Source organism: Pelecanus crispus, chromosome 1 (assembly GCF_030463565.1).
Source record: "Pelecanus crispus isolate bPelCri1 chromosome 1, bPelCri1.pri, whole genome shotgun sequence".
In the NCBI taxonomy this organism is placed as follows: Eukaryota; Metazoa; Chordata; class Aves; order Pelecaniformes; family Pelecanidae; genus Pelecanus; species Pelecanus crispus.
Genome location: NC_134643.1, coordinates 139,178,341 through 139,197,605, shown reverse-complemented (window position 1 = coordinate 139,197,605; position 19,265 = coordinate 139,178,341). Strand labels below are relative to the sequence as shown.

General features: G+C 40.0%; 1 protein-coding gene across 2 annotated transcripts in view; it reads right to left on the bottom strand.

Moving 5' to 3' along the window:
- SH3KBP1 (SH3 domain containing kinase binding protein 1) overlaps window positions 1-19,265 on the bottom strand; it is a 208,124-nt gene that overhangs the window by 56,872 nt on the left and 131,987 nt on the right. For both annotated transcript variants that reach the window (XM_075709586.1, XM_075709582.1), the window contains 2 exons: window positions 10,574-10,649; window positions 301-395 (listed from right to left, as the gene is read on the bottom strand). In XM_075709586.1, coding sequence (XP_075565701.1) covers window positions 301-395; window positions 10,574-10,649 — 171 coding nt within the window. The remainder of the gene's footprint in view (window positions 1-300; window positions 396-10,573; window positions 10,650-19,265) is intronic.

The window sequence follows — 19,265 nt, the reverse complement described above, 5'->3', positions numbered from 1 at the left end:
GGGATCAATTTACAATTTATGTAGATGTTAGCAGAGTCAAATTAAAATTAATTGTACAAACTTGTAAACTCAAGAGAACGTGTCTGCTGTTTTTCACTTAACATTATCAAGGTAAGGCTTGAAAGCACAAAAGGAAGGGAAACGTAGGGCTTTCTGAACTCTATGTAATGTTTCATTGTCAAACTAGCATTGTTTTAGGAAGGATACTGTCAAAGGCACAAATAGGGATTTTACAGTAATTGAATGATGTCTGTTTTAAAAACTGGATCCCTGTTTATAGGAGAAAAATATTGCTTTTACCTTACTGATAAGTGTGACGACATCACCTTCTCGGATTGTGAGTTCATCATCATTCTGTGCTTCATATGGAAATATCACTTTGCAATACTCCTTGGCTGAAAGGAAAAAGATTCAATGTGATAAATTATCACTTTATAACAACTGCTTATTCAAGGGTGAAAATCTTCCTAAAACTTTCCACAAGTGTCTCTTTCATTTTCTTGCCATTTTTCTCTCTGTATTTTAGACCTTCATAAACAGTATGAAATACTTAAAAATTGCACACTGATGAGCATTCCCGCACACGTCGTCCAGGGAGTTGGCTCTATAGCCCCCAGAACCATTATCACAAATGAAATTGCTCCAGATGGCAACCTGCCACAAACCATTTCCCTTAGGGTGAGCCTGTATCTGACACTTGTTTCAATAGTTCCACTGGTATGGCCTTCCACCAGATCACATAGGAAGCACAAAGGACCCAGTAGGTTGACATAGCTTATCTATCCCCTGGTGTGCAAGAAAGCAGGTACTTCTGCATCTATAAAGATGATAAAATAATAATACATTAATAAATGTAAAGGTTTACAGTTGGATTCAATGATCTGAAAGGTCTTTTCCAACCTAAATGATTCTGATTCTAGAACTAAACCTTCTGTACACCGAGCATAAAAGAAGAGTTTTGAATATTAGTCTAAAGTTTCCTCGTCCCTTTTCCCTTTACTGTCGATAAATAAGGACATCATCTCAATTTTCATCTGGAAAATACAGGAGCCAGCACTCCTACTCAGAAATCATAAAAAGCAGTTGTCATGAAAAGAAGTTACTTACAGCATGGTGCTGTGCAACAGACAAGTGTGTCAATGTGCCTTACAAATAAAAGGGAATATGTATTCCAGCTGTTAAATAATGTATAAAAACATGTGATACTCTAAGACAGCAGGTTTAAAAAGACCAAAGAAACATGCACAGAAATTACCAGACCCTTTGTAGAAGGGCATGTGACTTTGTACAAGTATCCACCTCATTTAAATGCCTCAGTTTTGATAACCTCTATCTCTAGTCAACTGTTACATTTGAAGCAGAGAAACAGGGATATGCAGGCCACAGAAATATGAATTAATCTGAAACAACAGGACCTATTTCTTTATACTTACTATAAAGAGAACCTGTATTATCACACCTGTGGGTATCTGAGGCTCCACCGGGGGGTCACGTCAGCTGCCCAGACGCTAAGTGCCATTTCAGACACTCATGGGTATGTAAGACACCCACATGGTTGGCAGATACGATGCACAACCTATGGAAGAGCCAGGTTGCTCTGGCCTGGCAGCTGGAGGCAAGCCAAAATAACCTGGGGTATCTCAGACAGCCCCAGATGCAGGCTACTGATTTCAGCCCCCAGGGTTGGGCCTGGTACCTGGATTTAGATTCGGGCACCTGATGTTAGAAACCAACCGTGTCGGTGCCTAGGCTTGCACTACAGTCCACAGAAATCAAGTCACTAAAGTGAGTGAAGCCTTGAGAGCCACTCTTCACCCCAAGAGCAGACACCTACATTTGATTAGCTGAATCACACTCTGAACTCCCTGGGCAGCACTGATGGATCTCCACCAGGACCCACTGGAGCCCAGCCACCAAACTCACATGGCTATACCGAAACTTAGGGCTCTGACTCAGAAGCTGCATCCCAGCTGTGAAAGTTTAGCAACAGGAACATCAACCTTAAATAAGCAGCCAACACATGTGCATGTGAAGGGTTGCTGGCTGTAAGCACAATCAGCCTGAAAAATGAAACAGTACTAATGGCGAAGAGGAAAGCTCTTCTCCAGTTCACACACTGCCACTCAGAAATGGCATGAATTTTATGTGGTGCTGGTTCAAGTAAACAAGAATTTCTTAGGCTTCACATATTTATTTTCCTGAACACAAAATTTAAATTTATCCACGATCATTAGCAGTTGGTTTTCTGGCCACACCCTGTTCTGGGTCTGGCTGGGATAGAGTTAATTTTCTTCACAGCAGCCCGTATCATGCTGTATTTTGGATTTGTGACTAAAACAGCATTGCTAACACACCAGTGTTTTGGCTATTGCTGAGCAGTACCTGCACAGCACCAAGGCTTTCTCTTTCCTCTTTTTCCCCACTCTGTCCACCAGTAAAGTAGGCCAGGGGTGGGCAAGAAGCTGGGAAGGGACACAGCTGGGAAAGGTGATGCCAAATGACCAAAGGGATATTCCGTGCCATATAACCTCCTGCTCAGCAATACAAAAGGGTGGGCTTGGGGGGTGTTGGTCTGGGAGGTAGCCACTGCTTGGAGGCTGGCTAGGCATTGGTCTACTTGTGGCAGGTGGTGAATGATTTCTTTGCATTGCCTCTTTTTTCCCTCTTTCTTTCACTTATTAAACTGTCTTCATCCATGAGTTTTCTTGCTTTTGCTCCCCCTATTCTCTCCCCTATGGGGGAGCAAGTGGCTGGGTGGAGCTTAGCTGCTGGCTGGGGTCAACACACCATACCCCCTCTGATGTCTCTGAAGAAACAAGAGTCAGATGAAGACAACAAAGACGATCTTTGAAAAAAATATGAGCAAGGGAAAAATAAGCCTCTTTTGCTGTTCCTGAGAGCAGGGAACACTGTCAAATAAACATTTGGTAACACTGCCAAATGACTGGGCATGTGAGAACCACCACGTCACAATTTAGATTTCAGGCAATGAAAGGGGTGTCTAACTGCTAGTTTACTGCAAAGTGTTTGGATTTCTCTTCATGGACCCAGCTAGGATGTTTCACCTGCTCACTATCTTGTCTTCAACACAGTATAATATTTTATGTAAAAGCTGATGGAAAGTTGACACATACTGACTTAGGTCAGGCAGATGCCGAGCAGCATGTAAGAGAAACATGACATTCAGCACATTTTTACACTTTAGTGTGCACACTCCCTTAAATAACTGTGGGGGAGGTGTGTGTCCTATTCTGAGAGTATCTGCATCCTGAAAAACAGCTTTGCTAAATAAAAGATTCAGAGAATTAGTACAGAGATGATGTAGATAGAATACCGTACTAAAGAAGCTGAGTGCTGCATATTCAGGGAAGTCTCTGGTTACTGGAAATAGGCTTAGCACCTCTTTTTTGGGATACAGAACAGAAGCCAGGCTGGGTTCTTGTAGGCAAACGCCACCTGGACCCAAGAAGGATCATTCCTGAGTATCCATTCTCAAGTATGTAAGTTGTTCCTCCATTCACTGTATGATCTATACACTGTATAATCTCAAGATTAGATGGGAAGCCAAGCACAACGCACAGCTAACCAACAGAAAAGAACAGCCACTATACCACAGTAACTGTTCTGTTTTGAAAGGATGCCAGCGGTGCAGCTCTCGCCCAAGGCATGGATGAATCCCATGTGTTTCAGGTTAAAGAATGGTTTGAACAGCAAGTGTCTCCAGGGGACTCGTGTCTCCTGAGTCCTGTAACAGGCAATCCTCCCTCAGCTCCCCCTTGCTATTTGAAGACTGTAACATCCTTCAAGATGAAGACCCTGACAGACAAGAGTGGAGAGAAGGTTGTGGTTTCATCATCTGAAAAAGTTAGTTGACAATCAGGAAAATAAGTGTTCTCTTTCTTCTTTTTTTTTAAGCTTTTCCTCTAGAAGTATGTGTCAATGTCAATCTCACAGTAAGTGGCTGTCAAAAGCAGCGAGACTTAACCAAAGAACTCATAGTCTTTCACACATAGCAAATGTCTACACATCTTCCCCTTCTAGTTTTGATGTCAAAAACTCTGTTCTCCCATGACCTGTTCACCCTCCCCACCAAGCTCTTACTTGCTCTTACTTTTTTTAAAAAAAATATCCAGATAGCAGAGAAACAAGGAATTAAACTAGAGAAAAATGTCAAAAACCAGATCTTAAGCTCAGCCAAATGCTGATGCAGTTCATGAAGAGCCAGGAGGCAATCTTGTGAGAGGCACAAGAGGGAGCTGGGGGAGGCTCATGGCCACCCCGTGCTCTGAAGGTTGGCAGAAGAACAGAGGGTGAAGGCACAGCCATGAAAAAATTCATGGTTTATGTACGGTAGAAGTCTGGACTCCTTTAGCACAATTCACACTGACATACACTAAATCAATACATTCCTCTGCCTAACAAGGGCCCTGTGGATCACGCTGCAACAGAGCTAAGTCTCAACAACACGGATGGGTTTGGAACAGTGTAAGTGACTGGACAAAGTCAGCTTTCAAACTTCTCCTAAGGGAATGGTAGACCAACGTGATTTAAGTAAGTAAAAGCAAAGCCAACAGGACTCAAAATAATATGAACCTTTAAAATCAGATTAATAAAAGCAGAGAAGAACCTAACAGGTTATGTCATTCTGGTACTAAAATTGTCCTTACTCAGCAGAGCACAATACCGCAAGAGGATGTAGAAGCACTTAATTTTAACAGTTATGTTTAGACAGGAAGGAAGAAAAGATAAAAGGAAATACTAATTTCAGACACAGCTCTGTAGAGACCAACTGGCACTTGCTGAATTTGGGGGTTTTCCAAGTGAAAAAACACCCCCACCAAAAAACTAAAGGTCAAAATAATACATCCTATTACAAGCCTGGTAAGTAGACTTAAGCCAAATTAAAGCTTCAAACTAAGATACCAATATTAAGCATCCCTCAACTGTAGATGATAAATCTCATTTTCACATTTGACATCCAAGGCTGGGTTTATACATCACAGATGGTTCTTCCAGAAGCCTCCCTTTTTTCCTCTGACCTGAAGACATTTTAAAAATATACCTGCTAATAAACCCCCAACAGCAGACAATCTTGGAAACAGTAAGGGAGGAGAAAAGATGATATTCATGAGCTTTTCAGTCCTCATTTATTAATTCAACAGTAATTTACTCCGTCACACCACAGAGTCTCTCCCTGCAAACTCACAGCTCCTCCCAAGCAAAGGAGAAGAGCCTGCCATAGGCAACGAGCATTGCTCAGGGAACTGCATGAGCAGATAAACCTTACAGCATATCTTACAACTCAGACAGGCTGGATCTAATGCAGGATGTTTAGCTTCTGGCCTGACATATTCTGAACAGAGAGGGCTTGGGCTATGTATAATCCCATTTGAAAAGACGTACCCCTGCCTACATCCTGTGATTTTTGAACTGTACTGTTCCAATTAGACTAGGTACAATGACGACACCATAATAAGCATCTTCTCTGACATGTCCCTCCTAGTCCAAGAACAAAGCCGTTGCTAGGTTCTCTGACAGACCCCAAGGACCCAGGGTGACACATAATTCCCCTTCCCAGCATCGTCCTTGTCGCTCAGAAGTTGGAAGAAAAAGCAGCAGCAAAGAACTAGATATTTAGCACAAGTGGTCTGTCACTGCCCACACTTCATTGAGGAAAAAGTCTCAGGACCATTCTAAACACTACAAAGGGGCTGTCCTCTAAAAAGAGCTGGATGTTTTCTGGGGGTAGTTAACATGCATCTCTGTTCAGCACCTTATGTTCCACAGTCTGTCCCAAGTTCAAAATGCTGCCTATTTGACAACAGTCCAGAGCACCCCCCAAAATCATTGCCTCAAAGAGGGATAACATTCCTACAGAATACAGCCGCTTCATTACCTAGGCCATTGCAAGCACTGTATTTTACCCACAGAATTCAGTGGCTCGATATGTATTTACAATTGCAGTGTAAAGCACTAATGTCAATGTATAGAGACCTTCTATATGACTTGGGGTCCTGCAGTACTGTAGCAGGTAAATTCATTTGTTTGTATTTTGAGAGACTGGTTAAATATTACACTGTTCAAACCAGAACTGAGCAAACTCTATTTATTGTATCAGTGGAACCTGTTCACTTCAAAAGCATGCCTCTTCTATTTGTTCTCCCACCAGACTCTTCGGATGAGCTATGATGTTCAAGTCCGAAGACAAACATACCTTCAAGCTTAAATTTCACAGGGGACAGTGACTCTGGAATTTGCTTTTCCTCTTAGGCCAGGATGACACAATTTCCTCCTTTTACCTCTGCTGCTGCTTCCTTGTTGTTAGGCAAGAACTGTTCCACCCCACGGCAAGATTTCCTCCATCTCAGGTAACCTAACCACTGGGCTGGATTCACCCTTCTAACTTGTCAGAAATTGATTATTTCCCCCTTGATGAAGTCTAAATCACACACCAAAAAGTATGGACACAAACACTAATATTAAGTAAGAAAACAAGCAGCATTAAAGTAGTATTCCTTGAGCTTAAGCTTCCTCTCTTTAACTATCACTCATAAAATGCTTCTGAAATGGAATAAAATATAGAAAATCTAGTGAAAAATTATATCATTACCAAAACCACAGACCAGATGAAAAAAATCCAAACACTACATTCAGCAGAATTTGGTTTTACTATTAATTGCTACACTCAAGACTCATAAATGGATTACACTAATAAATATTTTCACAGAACTTCACGAGATGCAAACTGTCAAAACAGCACCTCATCAAACAAAAAATAGAAACAGAACTAATTAGGGCCCCATTAATCCAGATTCAGCTACTCCTTATACCTACGAACATCATCCAAAAAGATTAGTTGCTTGCTAGGATTTTGGTATTCCTATTATGCAATAGGTTAACACAAATTGTAAATAGTCAGTGAGTGGAGCAATCAAATTAAGTGCTGGGTTCAGTGCATTCTGTGACTTACTGCCTTTGCTGTTTTGTGTCTGTTTATTTATACTGCATTTTTGCAATCTCAGTAATCTGCTATAGCTTTTTCACTCACTGTGGATGTGTTTGCTTTGCTGAATTTTAGAATCCAACAGAGCTACTTAAAAATGTATACATATTTTCTATAACATAGCCTTTTTACCGCAAGACACTTAAACTAAAAGCAAGCTACTTCATAGAAAAAAAAAAATCTCACCTCAGAGATGAATTATAAGCACACATACATACATGTGCCATCCCAGCTATGTAAGAGAGATGGAAATTCAACAGCAGAATAATTCCCCTATAAGTCTAGGTACCCACAAATCTAAACCACACAGCTCTTCCCTCTTCTCTTCAAAGATGCATTCTTTCACTCCTGAAAGTTTAGTGATGTTTTCCAAGGAACCACTCAAGCTATGTAAGGATTTGTGCTTTCACTGTGCTTTCCCTTTGAGCAAAAAGTCCTCTTTGGCCCTGAAGAGTCATCTGTTTATCCCCCAAAATCTTAAGCCCACTTTTTAGGGAGATTTACATAGCATATTGTTGGGAGATGCACCTATAGAACATACTGCTCTGTCTCTTGCTCTGACCAACTCATCCCATTGCAGAACTTAGGCCATCTTGCATGTACTAAGAGCAAATGGTAAGCACATCAAGTGCCTTGCTACAAATCACTGCCCTATCGCATCAGAAAAGCTATAGGAAAAAAGCAGACTCAAATCAAGATGTGGGAAGAGTCAGCAACCATCGGTCCATGCTGAAGCCCTTGTGGGCAGAGAAGGAAGATGCTACTGCTCTCTGTTTCCTCTCTCAGCAGGCTCTTTCATGGTGCAACTGCATTTTTTATCCAGTTGAGATTAAGGAATAACAGCATCAGTCATGGAAAGAAACGGGTGGATGACGAAAAATTGTCTTATTCCTCTACCAATGTAATCTCTCTCTTGCTTGCAGCATACATCTCCAGCAGTAATCCCAAGGGAATCTAAATCACATATCCAAAAGCCCCCTCTCCATACTGAGCTGAATCTACGGATCTTCTGTTTCTTGCTAGTTCTTCGGAGAATGGCACAGTACCTGTTTTGTTCAGCAATTAAAGACTCCAAGAAAGACTGGGACACTACCATCCCATGCAAAAGTGAAAGTAGCTGAGGTCCAAGGTGAAATGATACTTTTACGCTGAACACTACAATCAGGACATTCACCAGTTTCCTGAGACTGCAAACTTCCCTGGATTCAATGCTCTTTCAAACTTGCTTGTGATAGGTTTTGAGGAGAAAGCAAAAATTACATTTTGAAGAAATGACAAATACTAGATAGATCACAGTCCTACGCCAGACTCTGATCATACTCCTCATGTCTGACTATCAGACATTAACTGTATTATGAAAAAATCATTCCTCCACCTATATCAAAAAACAAACCAGACTGAAGTATGTTTCATTGTCACTGAAAGGTTTTTCAATTTAAATGAAGGACAACTTCAACTCACTGAAAAGCATCTCCTGTGATGCCATTTGAGGCTAAGACAATTATATATAATTACATTATATCACACCTTCCTATACATGTGCTTCTCTTTCCCAAGCAAGAACAGAGATGCCAAAAAATCCACTGAGGCCCCAGAGATTCCAGGAAAGATAAAATACCCTGAATAATAAAGTTTAGGTAAAATGCATAGAACATGAGAAGATACTGTACAAATAAGTAGCCCACCCTTCTCACCAGTTCTGACAAAAGTGATGTTGAATGATGTTTGCACACAACTATGGTAAAAATAGACGGCAACAGAAGCAGCAGGATTTTCTGACCAGAAAGGCATGTCCGAAGGAAATAACAAAAAGGTGAAAGAAGAACCAACAAAAGCCCATAAGCGTTGATGGAGAAGTGTCTCTGTGTCAACCAGAGCTCAGTGTGTGACTGTAGAAGGTAGAGTCCTCTAACCATTGTTCAGAAGGTTTCCAAATTTGTTTATAAGCAGTAAAAGTATGAAACCCCAGTACCCTGGGATGTGATTCAGTGAGCAGTTTCAGCTGTCAGAAGTATGAGCTGATGTGGAAAGAGGCAGCTGTCTCCCAGCCTGGCTTACCACACAAGGGTTAGTGCCGCAGGTGGGAAAGGCCACAGGACCACCCCTTCTGATGGCATCTGCACTCAGGTCAGCTTAACCTGCTTAAGCTGCAGGTTGGGAAAGGTAATTCCAAAACACAGTCCTTCAGGAACCCTGCTCTACATTACCAGTTTGCATATTTTTCAGTATTTCAAGTTCTCACTTCCTCAGGGCAACTGAGTTCTTGCAGTACTTCCCATTAACAGCCTGGTGTCACAAGGGGAACAAGGTAAGAGGATGCAGCAAGTCAGTTAGTGTGGTGCAGTTAATGGACAATAACTCACTAAAAGCTGGTTTAAGCTGCTTTTGCAACTCTGAGCTGCAAACATGTGGTAAACCAGGTCATAACCATACAATTCTCTCAGACAGCCGCTGCTCTGCTGCTCCAGATGCTTGCCTTCCTATGTCTGCATGTGTTTCAGTTCTCAGACAAAATGTTATCTGCTAACTATCTAAAAGGATAAACACATCAGGGAAGGAGAAGGACTGCGCAAGACTTAAAAACTCAACACTTTATATTATACTCAATTTCTTTTCTAAGGTATGGCTATGTTGACTTAGAATCATAGAATTGTTTAGGTTGGAAAAGACCTTTAAGATCATCAAGTCCCACCATTAACCTAACACTACCAAGTCCACTCCTAAACCAATTAAGGGTAGAGTAATAATTAATTTCATGTTTCCTGGCTTGGTGGCTGGATTAATTTTTAATGAAACTAAAACTAGGAATCACTAAGGTTGAAAGGACCTCTAAGATCATCAGTCCAACTTGTCATCCCGATACCACCATGCCTACTAAACCATGTCCCAACCATACCCCATGTTCCTTCTTCTTCTTTTCTACCAGAATCCATAACATTTAGTTGTAACTTCATATAAATAGAATCAAAAGATGGGGACTATATACATAAATTATTTGGTAAACTAGTTACATATGCCTCCTTAGAATACCACTGAGACCTGTCTAAAAGATTTAATTATTGCTTTTTGTTTATTAAGCACTGAAATGACAAAAACAGAACTGAAGTTCTTAGACACTGTTCATTTCCCATACAAACTATACCACCCACACAGATTATTTCTGCTACATAAAAGAAGAAAAAAGAGGAAAAAAGCAAGGGCACTCACAACCAGAGACATTTTTCTATGACCCACCTACAAGTAACGGCCTGGAGTTGGATCTTACGCAACCCTGATTAATTCTAAAGTACACTCAAGGCTGAAAGCTGATCACATAATTTAATTTGATTTTTGGTAGCAGAAAATTCAAGGTAGGATTATCAGAGCAAAAACAATTCAGAGGATTCTGTGAAACAAAGCATTTTGTCTATGTACCACCTACTCAAAGTTTACCCTAAATATATCTATCTGCATTCTCGCTTTTCATATATACAGGACACTCTTTTAGCCAAAACTAGAGAAAAGTGTTCAGCTTGCTTTTAAGAAGCATAATAGCACAAAGAGCAAAGAATAAAAAACTATGAAACCTACTTTTTGTTCTGCTGTCCACTTCTATTTTTGTTGGCTCCTGAGTTGCTGTGGCTGGAGGTAATTTCTTTCCAACACTCTGAAAAAAAGTAATTATTCTCCTTTAAAATTTGCAGGTTTGGTTAAAAGTTGGACAACATAAAAAATTGTAATGGAAATACAAAATATAGGAGTAGAAAAAAGACAGTAAAGAAACAGAGGCAAATTAAACTATACTTAGGTTTGTCTGTGGGGTTTTTGTTAGCTTTTTTTTTTTTTTTTTAAATGATAAAGAACTCATAAAAGTGTGGTCCTCAAATTTGCCCTTTAAAAAAATGTTTACTAACATTTTTAAACATTAACACCTTAACACAGTTTCAGGGATGATTCACAGAAGTTTCATTGGTGGACTGAATATGTGATGAAAGTACTTAAGTAAAGGTGCAATTCAGTACCCCAAGTAAAACTGAAAGAAGAGTGGAGGAAAAAACCCTTGACTTCTGTCCATACAAGGAGTATTCATTTCAGTCATTCTAGATTGAGTGTGATTTTTAAGTTGACCACATCTCTTTAAGTAGTTCCCATTTTTGTTTATTTTGAGCAAAAATAACTAATTTACAGAGGAGTACTACAATAAGCAATAACCAGCCTCAGACAGGTAAGCTGAAAGAACAGTAAACAAACATTATCTGCCCCCAACAAAGTAAAATCACAGTGGTGATAATCATCTTTAAGTATCTTCACCAATTACTATATGCATGCTACCCCCTCTCTCACTCAGCTATTCTCCCTGTCCAGAAAGCTGTCTAGCTTTAAAATCCCGGCCATGTGTAGTTGAGGACGTAAGTGTAACTATTACTTGTTTGCATAGATATGAGTACTTAAAAGCCCTAGCTGTAGTTCAACTTCCTTTTCTGGTAAGGTATGCATAAACACCACAAAACCTCCTCCATACTCCAGTGACCTTCCGAGTAAAAGCTAAGAGACAAGAGAGCTAAGATTTAGTCTTGAGGGCACTGAGGACCTCTTGGGGACCATGAGGAAAACACTGGTCAATATGAGAAGCAATAGGAGCACAGCACTTTAAGTAGTTGAAAAATTTCAGGGCCTATAAAGAATATGAAGAGCTCCATATTAGTAATTTTGTACACTGTGTCAAAATTTATCTATGAAAAGGAGTAAAATACACATAGGGATTTTAGACTGGTAAAACCAGCACCTCTGGAAGATGGGTAGTTTTGAGAGTTTTGCAGAAGACAGTCATCAAATTTGTGTTGACAAGCAAGACAAACTATGAATTGCAATAGCCAGAAGTGTCCTGCTGCAACCTAACAACAGCAGAAACAACTGACCTTCTGATGAGCTTGCAACTCTACTTACAATCCAGAGTTTGTGAACTGCTGGGGAAGAGAGATCAACAACAAAACCCTACAGAACCTCCCAACTTCTTTGCTGAGGTGGGAACAAGAGATGAGAAGCATTATCTGAAGCAGCGATTAGGGAGGTAACAGAAATACAGGAGATGACGGACTCTTGCAAATCAGGAGAGGGCAAAACTAAGAAAAGAGCATGAGCTGGCTGTGCTGAAGAAGCTTAAAGTCAAAGAAGTATGAGCATGAAGACTTGACTCTGAGATCTAGCTGGAAAGCACTGAAAATTGTACTGGAAGAGACATAATGAAGAATCTGAAGCTACTGGGCATTCACACAGATAAAAGCACAGAATGCCTTCAAGATGAAAGCAAGACTGGGAAGACAGCATTTGGTTCAGAGGGAAACAGTGCAGTTCAAGATAGCTGCACATCTCAGAACATGCTCATTCATGATCAAATCTTTCTTCATGGTTCTGCTTCATGAAATGGTTTGGAAAATCATGAGAGCACATACTCTAAACTGCACTGCTATTTAACTCAGACAGGAATGCTTACTAAAGGAATATCCAAAAACTTTAATTTAGGGGAGTTTTTCTTTTTTTAAAGATGAAATTGTTATTCAAGAACAATTAATTAAAGGAAAGAATTTGCTAATTGCTTTATCATACATGAATCATTAATCTTATGCCATGAAACCAAAACCCAGATAAAACCACAAGCAGCTTAAATTTAACAAGCTAAAAATCACAGCAAAAGAATCATGAGCAAAGAGGGAGAAACTAGTGTATCCCAGTGGGAAGGGCATGCTGCAATGTAATTTCTTAATTTATAGAAGCAGATGCAAGTGCAGTACTTGAAAACATTCATTCATCTGCTTGTTCAGAAAGAATGCCTGTGCAGGTGATAGATCCGTCTGGGGAACCAGCAGACTCCTTGGGAACAGAAAAAGAGAATACCGTCCAAACAAGGCTGTTATTTTGTTGGGAGCTCAGAGACAGGTCAGAAAGCAGTCTTTGCATGAGTTGCAATTTGTTCAGGAGAGAGGGTAAAAAGCCCAGGGAGCAAGGTGGCTGAAGACATGACTCTTTTTGCACATATAGAAATAGCCTGAGCAAAGAAACGAGAAACTGGACTCCTGACAGGTCTACTGATAGATGAAGAGCAGAGCAAAACTGGGTGTAGCACATGGAATGTGCTGAAAGATCACAGTGACCCACAAGACCCAAAGACCATTTATTGTGGAATGAGCAAAGTTGTCCCAGAATTCCATGATGAGAAGGGGAAGGAATGTTTACATCTACTAGGAGAATATAGAAAGTCGTAATTCAAACAATTTAAACAAGGGTTATGCAGTACCCACTCTAGTGAGGAGAGACACCTGAATTTGTTGTGGGACAGGGAGAGGAGAAGACAAGCGGAACTGGTAATCTTTAATTGTAAGGGGACTACACCCAAGGATTTATAGGGGTGACAGAAGCACCACTGACAGGAAAAAAGAAAAAAAATGGATAAGCCATGCAAATCTGGTTTCAGATGGACCTGCGCTGCCAAGATGTTTTACTCTTCCTATAATGAACTCTCTAATTGGGTTGAACTGAAGATTTCAATATAATTCTTTCTCCTCCTCTATTCCTCCCTTATATAAGAAGGTCAATTCAGAAAAAAAGTCCTCCAAGCCCTCTAGACACATTGATCTAAGCTGCAAAATACTGATATACAACTTCAGCTTTCACATTGCTTAGTCTTTTACCTGATTCATTCCTACCTATCAGGCTCAATACTCCCAAGAAGCAAGCAAATCTTACTCCTTTGGGACACAGGCACAAAACAAGATTTAGAACTTGAAGGACTTTTGGGGAACTTAAACACTCCAAATCCAAGAGCAGGATCCTCAACCCTACCAGCATCCCCTGACATCTCCCAGCATGATCTCTCTCTCTCCATTTACCTAACTCTATCATTTTGTCAATAATATTTGCAATAGAAAGTCACATGCAGCATGAACCAGAATGCCCATAATGATGCCCTCCCAGCAGTGTCCTAATCGCCAGACTGCAAAAGACAAGTGAAGTTCTGCATTTTCTCTCTGGCCCTGTATATCTTGAATTCTTGGCTGCAGAATGGTCTCAGCACCAGCAAAAAGGGTAGCATATTCCCATCTGCCTTTGTATCTTCAGCCTGGTGGTTCAGAGACACTCCTGAGAGTACTGTTTCAGTTTCCCTCTATCCTCCTCCAGCATGCTGATTACCATAAATCTCATTTCTAGATGGTGGCAGTCAGCCTTGTTCCACCTACATTACTCTGCAGGTATCACTCTGACTTGTTTAGTCCTGTCCCACAAGAAACACATGGTGGAAACAGAGCTCGTATTTCCTAACTCCAAGCCTAGGTTGACTCCCAACACACCACAGAACATATCAACAAAACAGGCAGAATCTTGATCCCACTATTTCAGCATGGCGAATATAATTAGATTATTTAGCTGTCAGACACAAATCCCCCTAATCGCCTGACAAGTGAATCCTAAAGATGAAAGGGGATGAAGTGCCCTCTTGCTGCAGAAACAGCTGATAAAAGCATGAACAATGACCGTTGATTTGGTGAACAGATATTCAGAGGGATGAGTCAGATTTAGCAGCAACCTCCCAGTCTTAATGCTTGGTTTTATGAAGCCAACAGAGGGACAGTCTAGCATTAAATAACAGGTTCTGTTAGCAGAAGAGGCCTTGATGGCGGTTCGGTACACTGCAAATCCCTATCACTGCCAGACCAGTTTCCTTTGATACTGAATTAACAGTGATTACAAAAGTGGTTGAGGTGGCACACAGTCACGTGAATGAGGTCATGGTACAATCTAAACAGTCTCATTTCCTTTCATTTATGTATGCAATCCCTGTAACAGCAGAGAGCAACACAAGAGAAGCAGAGCATGTAATGGGCAGTACGCAAGTGAGTTCTTCTCATCTGAGGGCACTACGGCCCTTCCCTACAACAATTCAACCCCGACCAGAGGAAGAGAAGTAGACCTGTGATCAAGTTTCCTCCTTCAGGATGTTTTAAAATTGTATTTTAGGGTTTTCTGTTGTTGAAAACTGACTTGTCTATTTACTTTTGTTATTCAGGTCTTGTGTCTCTAGAACATTTAATCTGAAAATTCAAATTGAATTCTCACTTGTGCACCAGCTAGGTCCATACAGAAGATTTTATTAATACTACTTTGCACTAAGGGAACATACTGATTCTTTGACTCTCCTTTAACAAATATAGGCTTCTCCAAGCAACAGCTTATTTACTCAGGAATAAGGAAAAAAAGGTTTACTTAGCATCAGTATTTATTCTGGAAAGTGTGTTGAGGTCTTTACCCTAGATAAAATATTTTGGAACTGCTACTTGAAATGTAACTCCATGAAGATATTCTTAAGGAATACATCAGACATTAAAGAATTCCTAAAAATGGGCTGTATGAGCTGGAAATACTAACGTTTTTAAGCTTATCATTTGTCAGTTTGAATACTGAAAATATAACAATATGCACTGACGTTTCACACAGGGGAGGAAGAGACAGTTACATATCTTGAGAACTTCAAGAATTTCAGAAAACCTCAGTGATTAGGTCAGGGGAAAAAACGTGCCGTGTCTCTTTGACCACGATACTTCCTTTTAACATTCAACTACTATTTCTGAATGTTGTTTATATGCATGAGAATTTTTTATCTATAGGTTTACGTACAAATCCAAGGCCACCATTAGTGACGATATAAAAGCTGTATTCTTTAATGTATTTTTGACAGTCCATTTTGTAACTGAGAACATTTTTTCACAAAGAAGCAGAAATGGGCACTACATTCTTTCAGCTCTGGACAAACAGAAGCATAAACAAGCTTCTCACTGACAATGTGTAATGCTGGTGGTGTGTTTTTTTCTAATATACTTCAAGTGCTTAAGGAACATCGTCAAGTCCTTTATCCATCCTACCTGGACTACCTTAAATTAAAAAAAAAAAAAAAAAAAAAAAAAAAAGGAATAGCCCAAATATAAGAACCCCAAAGGCTTCCAGATGTCAAAATGCCCTTACTCTGTCAGAGACAAAATTAGAGAAATGTCCAGGATTTCAGTTTTTCCCATGATACCAACATTCAACTCCACATAAAATACTTTCTGCGACAGCATGATCAAGTGTTGCTATCCTGGGGTTTCCCAAAAGAACAGAGTTAACAGTTTTCCTAAACAGTCACCACATGGCACTTTAAAGAGGGTAATGGGAATTTTAAGAAACTTTTATAGAGGAAACAAAAATTCTTTAGGGAAAATGTGATTAAGCACCTACCTGCATATTTGATTGCCCTAGTCATCTAAAATAGCTTCTTCCTTTGTACCTACTTTATACCCAGCTGTGCTTTGGTAGAAATACCATCCGTAAGCTGCTGAACTGTAATTATTAATAATTTTTAATACCAGCTAGATAGGTACATCTGCTCAATACATGCCCAGTTAATATAGAGAGCCCCAGTTGCCCAAGCTACACGCATGTCTAGTGACATCATCTATGAGGACATTCCAGCCACAACACAGGGTAATTTCCTTAGAATTAGGTTAGGTGAATGAATGGGATGGGAAACAAGTGTTCAGCAAGTCCTCAATTACAACCAGAGTGTCGCAAGCACAGGCAAGCAAAATCCTTTTTATTCTCCTGCTCCTTGTTTACTCTGAGTATGAGCAGAGAGACAGGATGTCTCATAATTGGTGTCTCACAGGTGTCTCATAGTTCACTTGCTGTGAGCAAGAGAGAGAGAACAGGCCGGCTGCTGCGCCCACCCGTGAAAGGTGGCCACATCCCTGGGGAGCCACCCTTGGCTGCGGATTCCTGCCAGCGCTCGTCCCCTTTGCCATGACATTAGCACGTCTGCAAGGGGAGAGGAGGGAACTGATCCTCATTAAAAAGTATTGCAAAGGAAAAGGAAGAACAAAAGAGAGTTTTAATGTTATCTGTTTCACTAAACAGCTGCACAAACATTTGGGTAGAACTGTGGCAGCAAAATTTACGGTCATAGGGATAAGATGCAACTCAGTTGCAGCACTCATTTATACCAGCTTAAGCTCATCAGGAAAGCATGGTGAGCATCTCACAGTGTGCTTTAATAATTCCTGGGGCCCACATATCACATTTGGACCATGCTCAGGGCAACCCAAGGAAAGGTTGCAGTAGTACTGGCCTTTACATCATTCAAAAGACTCAATACGAGCAACGCTCAGGTACTCAGCTCTACATTCCAGATGATACTTCCATAAAGAATGGGCACACTGGCCACAGGATCAGATGCGGCACACACCCACAGAACTTTTTTAGTGGGATGTTTGGCAAATATTTCACAGAATGCAGACAACAAAGCAATTAAAGTATTTTTAAATTTCCTATTATAGTTTCTTTGCACATAGTCGAGCTGTATTACCTTCTACTGGACAATCTGAAAATAACACATTTTCCCATTTAGTCCATATTCCAGCAGACTTAAGTGCAGTTTTTCCAAATGATGTCTATATTGCATGACTTTTGGACTTGGATGAACACAGGCCTTCTGAATTACAGCCTATCCTTTTAAAGAAATAAAATTTGAAAAAGATTTTACTTGTGAAAGGTTTTACCCTTCTACAGCAAGGTTGCAAAACCCTGCATTTAGGTGCTGCGAAAGGCATATGAACCTCTAGCACCTTAGTTGTCTCTGTCTAGACAAAATCAACAAATCTCTAAATGAAAATGTCCCTCCAAATAAAATCCTGGTCTTCCAGAGCAAAAGAGCAATGCCTTCATCCCACTGGATCTCCTTGAAAATTAACATCATTTCAGCCATCGGCATGACTCTTACCACAATTAACAAGTTTGGACAAAGCAGACAAGTTGCCTGAAGTCAACAGTGAAGAGGTGGAGGCCCTGTAACTGTTCATGAACATCACTCCTCCAGGAACTGGCCACTACACCAGCACTGCTTTAGAGGAAAGCAACGTTCGAGTAGTCAGCAAGTATATCCTGCTTGAATGTTAAAGACTTTTGGAATTAGGATGCATATACAGAAAAACTAAAGATATCTGGGGGGAAAATGTCTTCCGGTGTTCACACAGAAACTGGTACATTTTTACGAAATGCAAGAGTCACTTCTTGACTGTGAAACAAAAAAAGAAATGGGGACACAAATAGCACATCAGTCTAAATCCTACTACAATACTCTAATTCTCTTTCCAGAGAGTGGTAAACAGGTTGAGATTACATTACACCACCCTCGGTTCACTTGGTGCACTAGAAACAGAGTACTGAATGCTAGAGCATCTTACAACTGCTGTATCTGTCATACAGTCATGGCACTGGAATCCAAGCAGACAAGCAAGTAGGCAAGTAAACAAAGCAAAGGAAACAGCACAGAGGTCCCCAAACAAGGGAAATTTTAGAACAGAACTTGATTTTGATGGGGCTTTGTTTTCTGATTCATCACAGATGCTTATTCTTCAGATGTACTTCTTTTTCACAGTTGAAAAAAGGAGCAAAATTGCCTCTTCTCACCAGTTAAACTGCTTGAACTACATCAAGCCTCAGAACAAATGCTTTGAATACTTAAGGAATAGTCACATTTGCTTTGATTAAAAACTTTTATTTTTCAAAATATCTGTAACTTCTGAAATATTTAATGAAACTGTTACTGGTGCTTTACTTAATTAGGTCAAAAAGTATTTGGGAATCACGTATAGACAAGACCTATAAAATCACTTACCGGGACAGAAAAGGAGTCATTTATGTGGTTCTGAATGTTGAAGGCAAAATAAAGACAAAATGGTAAGCCTGTACTACCTTCGGCATACCACTGTGAAGGATTACATACAGCAGAAAGGGGAGGGAGAAAGGAAGACCAGGATGATTTAATCAATGTATGTCCACATTCCTTGATAGCTCAGTTTGTTACTCCTTCACATTTTATTTGATAACAACAATCAAATATCTATTTTTTTCTGGGAAAAGTTCTTTAAAAGAAAAAGGGAGAATGAGTAAGAAACAAAGATCATAGTATCAAGTTCTTTGGTAGATTTTCTGGGTGTGTATTTTTTAGGAGAAAGCACTAGATGCTGCAATTAAACTTACCTTGTATTATTGTTTTTATCTTGTATTACTCAAATTTGATCTATTTAATATGTTATTTACAATTACTTATTATTTTAATGATCATTAAGCATGATTTCTTACTTAGCCATTCAAAAGCTAGGAAAACTTAAAACTTAGGGTTTCATACAGACCCTCGCTTCTGCTGTGTTATAACTACATGTGAGTCTATCACATTTCACATGTGATCTGGTTATAC